Source organism: Ylistrum balloti, unplaced genomic scaffold (assembly GCF_031769215.1).
Source record: "Ylistrum balloti isolate Yb309-2 unplaced genomic scaffold, AGI_CSIRO_Ybal_v1 Utg369562, whole genome shotgun sequence".
Taxonomy (NCBI): Eukaryota; Metazoa; Mollusca; class Bivalvia; order Pectinida; family Pectinidae; genus Ylistrum; species Ylistrum balloti.
In genome coordinates, this window is record NW_026781862.1 from 705,458 (window position 1) to 716,725 (window position 11,268).

The following is an 11,268-nucleotide window of genomic DNA, read 5'->3' on the forward strand; positions in this document are numbered from 1 at the left end:
TCATTTTTCATGTTTTTAGGTCATCTGACCTGAAGGGTCGAGATGACCTATAGCCATCGTGCTTCGTCCATCGCGCCGTGCGTCGTCCGTAAACTATTCATTCAAAAAACTTCTTCTCAAATACTAGAAGGCCTAGGGGGCTAATACTTGGCCCATAGCATGCTGGCATGGAGCCCTACAAAGTTTGTTCAAATTAATGACCTTGACCCACTTTCAAGGTCACAGGAGTCAAATATGTTAAAATATACAAACGACTTCTTCTCAATAAGCAAAAGGCCCAGAATGCCTTTATTGGGTCTGTAGAATGCTGGGATGAAGGGCTACCAAGTTTGTTCAAATGAATGACCTTGACCTACTTTCAAGGTCACAGGGGTCAAATATGTTTAAATATACAAATGACTTCTCAATAAGCAAAAGTCCAAGAGTGCTGATATTGGGCCTGTAGGATGCTTGGAGGAAAGGCTACAAAGTTTGATCAAATGAATGACCTTGACCCACTTTCAAGGTCACAGGGGTCAAATATGTTAAAATATACAAACAACTTCTCTTCAATAAGCAAAAGTCCAAGAGTGCTGATAATGGACCTGTAGGATGCATGGATGACATGCTACCAAGTTTGTTCAAATGAATGACCTCAACCACTTTCTAGGTCACAGGGGTCAAATATGTTAAAATAAACAAACTACTTCTCTTCAATAAGCGAAAGTCCAAGAGTGCTGATAATGGACCTGTAGGATGCTGGGATGACATGCTACTAAATTTGTTCAAATGAATGACCTTGACCCTCTTTCAAGGTCACAGGGGTCAAAATGTTAAAATATACAAACAACTTCTCTCCAATAAGCAAAATCCAAGAGTTAAAATATGCTGGGACAAACATGCTACCAAGTTTGTTCAAATGAATCTGACCCACTTTCAAGGTCACAGGGGTCAAATATGTTAAAATAAACAAACTAGCGAAAGTCCAAGAGTGCTGATAATGGACCTGTAGGATGCTGGGATGACATGCTACTAAATTTGTTCAAATGAATGACCTTGACCCTCTTTCAAGGTCACAGGGGTCAAAATGTTAAAATATACAAACAACTTCTCTCCAATAAGCAAAAGTCCAAGAGTGCTGATAATGGACCTGTAGGATGCTGGGATGACATACTACTAAATATGTTTAAATGAATGACCTTGACCCACTTTCAAGGTCACAGGGGTTAAATATGTTAAAATATGGAAATGACTTCTCTATAACCAAAATGATTAGAGTGCTGATATTGGGCCTGTAGGATGCTTTGAGGAAGTGTTACCAAATGTGTTCAAGTGAATGACCTTGACCCACTTTCAAGATCACAGGGTTCAAATATGTTAAAATCTGTAAACGACTTCTTCTCAGTAACCAAAAGGCTCAGAGTGCTGATATTGGGCCTGTAGGATGCTGGGAGGAAGGGCTACCAAGTTTATTCAAATGAATAAAGCCCACTGTTTTAACGGCAGACTCACTGTTGTTAGAGTTTGGCTTGCTTTTTGTCAGATGACCGTTAAGGCCCATGGGCCTCTTGTTATCTATACACAACATAATGTCATACCTGGTGTATTGTGATCTTATTCCAACACTTAATAATAAACATGCCTGTCATCTTTCCCCATTACATTGGGGCTTTGATGGCCAAGTCTGTAAATTGTGACCTATGTGTAACCTAAGTGTATGAATTGACGCTTGGTATCTGTCATGGTTTGTGTTTCTCATCGAGAGGAGAAACTCACCAGTCTGTGTTATATGGTTAGACAGGCACCAGCTACTACAAGGAGACCCTTCTTCTATAGGATCCAGCCTCGTCACAGGAAAGATATGCAGCAGATACATCTAGAGGTTTTGCATAGGCTAAGTGAGCAGTCTCAATATTACTTCTTCACATAAATTTCAATGAAATCTTCCAGACCATGACACGTCATATAAGGAAGGGTCTTTGGGAACAAGCTGATGGCCTGGGGAGGGACAATTTGACTAACATTGTCTAATAACCCAGATATGGTAGAATAAAAATGCTCATCTTGAATAAGGCAGGTCTTTATTACTTTCCAAATTGTGAATATCATTCTGAGAGGGTCACAATTCTTCCTAAGAAAGTGTGAAGTCAATCTGACTTATGTAGTGTTATGAGGTTATGTGTATTTTAGTCAGATTGAGGTGGAATTGTAGTAAAATGACATTTTTGAGACTTTTATATTACTGCCTTTTCCCTCTGTTTTCAATCAATTATTTAAATTATGTGGTAGGTGTCCTTATAATAATATGTTATTATAACACTGCAACAAAGTTAGAGGGGGTATAATGAAATCAGCTTGTCTCTGTAGAAACAATTTGTTCAGCAATGCATTGGCTCTGTTTTCAATGGATTTTCAGAAAATTTTAGGTTGCAATACCATATGTGCACTTTGAAGGAATTTTTGCATTTTGACCCGATTTTAGAGAGTTAAGTCCCTTGTCTGTGAGCTAAAGGGCCATGGCCCTTAACGATCATCTGACAATCGACGAATGGATGGACAAACCAAAGAATTGGCTAATGGTGGTCTGACAAATCAGAGGAATTCAAATTTTGAACATTTATCATAAGTATCAAAAACTTTGTAAATGGTAGGTTATGTTCATGAAAAAGTTTCATGTTACAAAATGGCTACTGTGATTACCATATTGAAGTTTTGATCAAGCTGAAAGATAACAAAATCATCTCTCTTTTCCTTGGCAAATCAAACTCAAAATGTTCTCACTGGTCTGAATAAAACTTGAGAAGTGGTTCAGATTATTTGTTCTAGATGAATTATGTTGGATTTTCGACCACAGTGATGAAGTCTCAGTATCACTTCATGTATGTATGATATTGCCAATTCCTAATATTGTTTCAGGCCCAAATGGGTTGAAATTTACCCAGGCATTAAGGAGTAGCGTTTTGGAGTAAAATATTGTTTAACTTCCTTTTTTGGGGCCCCAAGTCCCTAGGGGTCGAATCAACTTTCTGAATTTAAGAAATGATTCTCCATCCACAATGATGTTTCATACCACATTTAGTTTAAATGTATTTAAGTCTTTAGGAAGGGTAGTGTATTTGAAGTTTTGATCAATTTAATCCTTTTTGGCCCTGTTCCTCATGCCCCTGGGGCTTGGGAACCATTTAATTTACAATTTTGGTGCGCCTTAAGCCAGTGAAGATTTTTTTGTAAAAATTTCATTGAAATTTGTTAAGGAGTTTTCCAAAAGTCGAAAATGTTAAAAGTTTGCAAGACATGATGCCGCACGAAAGGGGATCGCAATAAGTCACAGAGACTTTCGTGGCATGCAATATTTGACCTGTGCAGTTGAATATTGTATCTACATCACAGCTGTGCTCCTAAATGATAATGATAAAACAAAACTATGTTATCTCATAATATATTCTATTACATATACCATACCACAGGTTTTTCTTGCATCTCAACTTTCATTATTTTTACCATTTTAATAGACTGCATGGCAAATATCCAACCAGCACATGTTACATGAGAAAGAGTTGTGTTACACATATACAAAGTTAGTGCCTTCTGTAGAATGGAGTTACATGTATATAGTTCAGCACCTTCTCTAAAATGGAGTTACATGTATATAGTTTTAGTGCCTTATCTGTAATGCGGAAAAATGATGATGTGGCTGAAATTAGTTATTGCAGTTTTAACACAGAACGGAGAAATTATAGCATGCTTTCCATGGGATAGGCTGTTATGATAATGATAAGATGTATGAAATAATAACAAAGAAAAATTAAAGAGCTATTTTTGTATTAAAACTATTATGTTCTTTCACATATTAAATGGGTACACAAAATCATGATTTGCATTTGAAAAAAAAGTAAAACAAACAATATAAAGCAATACTGCATCACAAAAAAAAGTTATTTTTATTTCCATGACATTTATGAATCAATTTTTAAGGCAATTTTGTCACCATAAAACAAAAGGTGATGACTGCCACTGAACACAAGCGGTAGTTAGAATTTGTTTCCTCTTTAAGTCATTAAAATCAGTATTTTTTGTATGGACATTTCATGTTAAAACCTTTACAAATTCCAGTTCGTTGGCACTGAAATCTATCAAACCAAGAGGTCAAGAAATAAAGGACTGAAAGTTCTGATCATATAAAGCTGATGCATCATAGACATTCTGACATTAGTCATGGAACTTCTTTACGCTGCAGAATCAGTTACTTATTTAAAAAAAAAAACAGACTTTTCTTTAACACTTGAGTCAAAACTGATGTCATTACTTAGCAAAGTCTTGTGTTTTATTGTTTCGAGCTACCATGAACATCTCAAGTTATTGAAGGTTTTTCTCAAAATAACACTTTACTACATCGCCTATCAACTGTAAAATTTCATTTGGGGTAAGATACTTTATGATGTGACTAAACAACTCATTTCAAAAGCACCTCAAAAATTCATTGCACATTATTATATATACAACAACAGTATGTTACAAGACACACAAGGCCTGTTGAATTCACATTTAGTGAGTTAAACTTTTTCATAATCAATTGTAATTTAAAGGAAGTAATTATAAAGCAACACCCCTAAGATCAAGCAGCAATTAGGAAAACAATGTACCCATTTACGTTAGTGATAATTCATTGAGTAAAATGTTTAAATGTTTTCAGGAAAATTCATGCATGCCTTTCTATATATAAATTGTACAGTTCATGTTGATCAACTAGCCTTTACATATTCTCATCTTATTCAAACATTTTCACAAACCTATCATGTATAAATACTAAAATCTTATTCGTAAATTGTTTCTAAAACCTATTACCAAACTCATATTAAACCTTATTACAGCATCATTCAATTTGACTAAAAGAAAAAAAAAATCTCTTTTTTTTTTTCGTCATAGGAGTAGCCCACATAACATTTGTAAATGATAGGTACACGATATAATTAATAATTAAACCTTATATTTGATTTCTGATAGAACGCTCATCTGTAAACCATAAAAAAGGGACAAATATGCCGACCGATGTTACCCTTACAACTTCTGCTGGATTTTCATTCTCAAAACTCCAAATGACTGAACAAAAGCACTTTCTGATCACTACATAATCCCAATAACAATATGAAATGATAATTACAAACTCTCATGCATAAGAAATCATGATAAAGAGAATTTTTAAGGAGGGAATAGAAATATACTTTTGAATAGACACATGTACCATCGAAAGAAAATAACCCTGGAGAAAATGTGTCTGTCATCTCTCTTTTTTGTTTGTTTTGCAAACTTGACATTATGGCAAAAATATGAGATCTGAGTCCTAAAAAAACTCTTTAATACAGAACTCAAAGTTTCAACATTTTTTCTATGCAAATCATCGACAAATAAAAGAAATACTGTGACTTTATCCATATTTCATCAATTTCTAATTTCAACTTTTTAATGATCATCTTAAAGATACACATGTATTTATACATTTTAATAGCTGCAAACTGAAGATATCACAACTCAAAAATAATTGAAGTATTACAACTGGCCTTTTATCCTTCAACTTAATACACAGACAAGGAAATTACTGAAGATACCACATATATATTGATAGACCAGTAACACTTAAATATGATTCATACAAGATCTGTCTGCAGTAAAATATCAAATTTCCACCATTAACCACCATTTTATGTTTTTATAATAACATGAATGTGCTTAATATAGAATTGCTCTGGTGTGTAACAAATCATATAATAAGGAGTTCTTAAATCCATCAATGCAACCAGATCATATAATTAAATGCAAAATACTACACAAGATCTTTTACAATATTGAATTCCTTAAATTTTTAAAGTTATATTTCTTTTAAGAAGAAGGGTACCAAGTGTTCCTATTTGTTGAAATTTTCCTGGAAAAATGGTTTTCTCATTTCAGATCCTATATGAAAGGATCATGAATGAATTGCAGGTTCTTTTTACTATTTATACAGCAATGACCGTAAGGATAGATGAAATTATCACTCAATTTGCCAAAAAAGTGATAATGAGTTGAAACTTAATACATCAAATTATGTATATTTGGAGTACACTGTATTGTAAAACTTTAAAATTCTAAAATATGTTATAAAATGGTGTTGGTGCTCTTCCTTATTAGCATTATAAAACTTTCTGTTTTTTATATAAACTATCACTATCTTGTTATCGTCCAGACTTCTTGGATTTTTTTTCACTATTTTCATTTTTTCTGTTGCTTATATTTGATGAGGTTAAAACCATTTCAAGATTCAGACGAGACAAATAAAAAATACATAGCCCTGTCATTTAATCAAATATTGTAGATGAGACAGCATTGAGCAAACAATTTCATCATTGTTGCCATGTAAACATCTCCAACACTCATCCATTACATTTACATCATACATTCATATAAATACATTTGTACTATGCATTAAAAACTCATTTGGAAGCAATAATTCATAGTATCTTTCTTTAAAGCCAAAATTTTATACACAATTACAGTATTTAAGACTTTCATCCAAAACCCAACTCTTAAACCTTTCTAACAAACTATTGACTGACTAATGTTCAGCAAATCACAATCTGGAACACCGAAAAAGGGAATCTGTGTGCTCTATCAAATGTAAAAAAAAAAATTTATTCCCTTTTTTCTATGACAACAAGCAACTGTCAAAAGAATAATGTTAATGTGTTTAACTTGTATGGAGGTTAATTAATAGATACTTCTGCATTAAATTTCTATTAAAAAAAAAATTTGAAAATTAATCAATAGCTGGAAAAAATCCATTGTCCACTGTTGATTTCATTCATATAATCTCACACAACCAAGTTTCATTCTTACTTAAAAACACAGTCTCACTTTTACAAATTATTTCCATCTAACAATAAATGCAAATATCACTCTTCTTTGTGTAATGCTGATACACTTATCAATGTTTTAACCAGGGATGAGATTCTACAGAAGATTTACTGCGGTCTCCATAATCATACAGAAGTTCCTCTCCCAGGTGGATGTCCCTGGCGGCAACCAGGGTGAGGTAGGGCTTGTTGTTTACCTCCACAAGCTTTGTGCGACAATTTGCTGCAGTTCTACTGTGATTGATAAGTCGTCCCAGCCGTCCACTCTCCGCTGTAGCATCAATACTGCAGACATATACAAAAAATTTTCATGTCTCATTTCTATCTATACAAGTTTCAATTACTGAAAACATAATTTTGTGCCAGTAAATTTTAACTCATCACCATTTTCCAAATTAGTGCAACCATATTTTAGCACAAAAGTTTCAGCACTTAACCCTACAATATGTAAGATTACAGCAATAATATCAACACCAAACTTAACACGAAAGTTCAATTATATCAAAGTAATCTTTAAAATGAGATGAGGCTCAATGGCCTGATAGTCTGTTTCCTTTTGACCCATGACCCAATATCAGGGACTTCAATGGAATCCAAAATTGAAAATTTGATATGGCTTACCAATAGCTGTTATTTTTGTGATGAAAATAATACATGTAGCACCCAGTCTCTGGGTTTTCAGAATAGATTCTTTCCTTTTCCTTGGCATCAGAAAGTGCTATCAAATCACCAGCATATTCCACCACAAAGTCTCCACGCTTAAAAGCTTTTGTGGACACAATGCCACGCCCTTTGTTTTCCATTTCCACTATCTATAATCAAATAAAAACAAAGGGATGAAAAAATAATAACAATGAAGAAGAATTATTTCATGTTTGCATGCATGCATTGAACAGCAGTATAATACTGACAGTGAAGAGCATTACTGTAGTATTAAATGTGAGAAGTATATTTCAACCAAAAATGAAAATAAATTAGACATGTATGATGATTCTTATCCTGATCACCTAGTTGCATTATACAACGCTCATGCTTTTCAGCAGGTGAGCTTATTCCATGGTGAGGCACCTGTAGTCCTGTTTCCTAAAATCGCTACTCTTCATCATAAACGGCAGAACAGATTTTGACCAAACTTGGTCAGAAGCATCCTTGGGGGATGAGGAACCGAGTTAGTATAAATATTGGCCCTGAAAAGTGAAAATGTAGCCATTTCTCTAAATTCATTCTTCTGTAGATAAGATTCAATTTTGCCCAATTTTTGTCCAAGGCATTCTTGGGTGAAAAGAAACCAAGTTTGATTCAAAATATTGGTTTTTGGCCCCTGGGGTTCAATAGGGCAAATTGTGCTAATTCTTTAAATAAAATTCTCCTTTTCTGCAGGAAAAATTGGATTTTGCTCCAGTTTTGTATGAAGCATTTTTGGATGAAGGGGAATCAATTCTGTGTAAACTATGGGTGGTGAACCCTGGGGACAGTATGGGCAGGGCCCATTTAGGGAAATAGAACAAATTCTTTCAAATTTGTCTCTCTAAGAAAGCCTGAATTCTGTCCCAATTTGGTCTGAAGCATTCTTGGGTGGAAAAGAACCAATTTTGGCTCCCTGGGTTGAGAGGAACATGGACCAATAAGGAACACTGAGCAAATTCTATAATTTTTTCTTCTGTTGGATGATTTGATCTTGCCAAAATTTCATCTGAAGCATCTTTTGGGGAAGAAACATTGCTTTGTATAAACAGTGCATCTGACTGCTATAAGAGTAGTTTTCAAGGAGAAATAAAAATGAAGCAATTTCAGCAAACACTACACTTGAACATCATAAAGTGAAATGAAATACCCATAACTTGTAACATAAGTGATGGCTAGATTTTTAATATCAATGCTGTTACAGTCTTCCCCTTCATTAGATTGTCAAGAATGAAAGAAAAGGACCTACCTTTAATCCTTCTTCTTTCTTGTTCAAGATTTTGTCTTCAATATCGGTCATTACTTCTTTCTGAAATACATTTCATTTTTCTACCTACAATATATTCTTTAGTTCATGTGACGTGAACTATTTTAGTTCTAGGACTAATGTAGATTAAATTTCTATGCCATACAAATGCAATTTTCTACACTATATGGAAGTAATGAATGTTTGAATTGAATTGGCAATGGTTTACTTTCACAATGTTATTAAAATAGCAACACATGGCACTTTGTGAATTGAAGTTAGTTTCAAATTAAAGAAGATTAAATACATCTCCATTATAAAAAGGCACTTACTCACAGCCAACAAAATTGCTATTTTCTAAAATCTAGAGGTGATGATTAGTGAAATTTGTGAAGGATTAGGTGCATGGAACCTACCTCTATATCAGATTTACATCGTCGGCTGCTTCTACGTACAGGGAAGTAGTCAGTGACTAGTGAGTTGTTAAGTTGGTCTTGTTCAACATTTCTGTAATCCAGAATCATAGATTCAAGTTCCAAAAGACATATCCTTAGATACATGAACTCCAATTATAATGATATACAACTAATTCCTGGACATCATCTTTCCCTTTACATTATCTGACATCAATATAACTGTGGTACAATCTACTATGTCCAAAAGATTTATGCATACATAATTATGTGTCTTATCTTCACAATCAGGTCCCCATTTCCTTTCACCTGACAAGTCAATATACAAATGATACTTACTTTTTAGAGGACTTTTTTCTGCCTTTCCTAGAGGTAGATTGTGTTGTGCCATTGGTTGTGGTCGAATCAGATACTTTTTTATTTTTCTTTCCTTTTTCTGATTTCACTGCTGCGCCATTTTCTAGTAAAACCTAGATATTTATCATAATGTTAGGAAGCTGGAATGATTATCCATACAAAATGGCATAAATGAAAATGTCTTCGAAAGATATTAAAAAGTGTTTTGATCTTGTAGAATTTATAAAAATATTGTCATGTAGATTAACTTTGGTCAAAAAGCCTCTTTTAAACAGTCATTGAAATTTACCAAAGACATCTAATCTCAGATATGTTTTCATTTCCTAATTAGATTATGGGTTGTGTGTTGAAATAAAATAAAAGTATGTGGGAACACAGTGCAAGGACATTATAGTTGAAGTATCAATAAACCTGTTTTGCAGGAAGGTCAGTACTGGATTGGCTGTCCGAATCACTTTTTTCCTCTTTCACAACGACTGTCAATATGTCATTTTTCGAGGGAGAAGCTTCAGGTGTTAGCAGACCATTAATAACCTTGTTAACTTGTTTGTCTTCTGTCTTTATTTTAATATCTGTTGAAAAGTACATATTCATTGGTTGAAAAATCTACAAGTGTAAATTAATCTTTAATATGCTACCATAAACAAAATATAAACATGTTATTAGCACTATTATCAGTTGTAACTATGAAAATATATTTAATCACAAAAGGGTAAAACAAGATAGTCTGCATAAAATGATAATCAACAAAAATGATAGGATTCATGTCGTAAAATGTGTTACATCAAAGGGTTGGCTAGGGTATGTATTACCTTTCAGTTTTTCTGTTTGAGGCTTCGGACTTGCTGGAAAATAATCTGTGATTCGAGATGTCTGGGGAGAAGAATTAGGCGTTTCCTCTTTATCTGCCATTTTTCCTACAAAAATAATATTGCATTAAACATCATGTAACGTTCACATATAAAAATATACATATATATAAAAAAAACATGAAATATACATTTCATTCCAAGAGTATTCTAAAGACATATTTTCATATGACGTACAGAAAGCAGCTCGAAAACTAAAGGATATAATATGAATTACGGTCATGTCTGTGTATACGGATTGGAAATGCTTAAATACAAATCGTGTGGAAGACCTCCGAACCGTAAGCAAAATAGCACATCACATTTCTACGTATAGCGTCAAAAGGTTTACATCTGCTTGTAACAAAACAAGTATGATAAAACCTATAACTTGCATGTACACTATTTTATGGGGGCTGTTTCATGTTTCATGTAAGGGAGGTCACTCTCGCTGCAAGTACATCCTGCATTTCTTCAATGTATATTAACACTCCCAATTCTTACAGCAAAATGAACTTAATGAAGACAACATATCATTGAGGTACATGGCATCACTGCTATAGCAAGCTGAAGATATTTTTGCCCCGAATCGCTTGGCCATCAACAAAAGTTTTCAGCTTGTTTATAAATCAGGCCTGAACACCGAGTCAATGCAGTGTATCCTCGTTTTCATATTTTCATACTTATGAATATTTACAAATTTATAAAATAATAACATGCTTATCTTTATCATATATTTTCCTATTCATGTCATTGTGAAAATGTTTAATACCTGAAAAGTAAACCTTGATGTCCCGCGAGTCCGTGTTGAAATTTTTGGTTCCAAAATTTCGTCTGATTGTTTACGTCCTCTG

The 11,268-nt window shown here is 33.7% G+C and overlaps 1 protein-coding gene across 1 annotated transcript; it reads right to left on the reverse strand.

Moving 5' to 3' along the window:
- Positions 1–5,431: 5,431 nt before the first annotated feature.
- On the reverse strand, positions 5,432–11,192 carry LOC132544903 (N-lysine methyltransferase KMT5A-like). Its single transcript, XM_060208595.1, has 8 exons — positions 11,187–11,192; positions 10,379–10,483; positions 9,978–10,138; positions 9,549–9,679; positions 9,213–9,303; positions 8,800–8,859; positions 7,488–7,678; positions 5,432–7,151 (listed from the first exon to the last, which is right to left on the reverse strand). Exons 2-8 carry the CDS (start codon positions 10,476–10,478, stop codon positions 6,938–6,940), a joined length of 948 nt encoding a protein of 315 aa, XP_060064578.1. The 5' UTR covers positions 10,479–10,483; positions 11,187–11,192; the 3' UTR covers positions 5,432–6,937.
- Between the last annotated feature and the right edge of the window lie 76 nt (positions 11,193–11,268).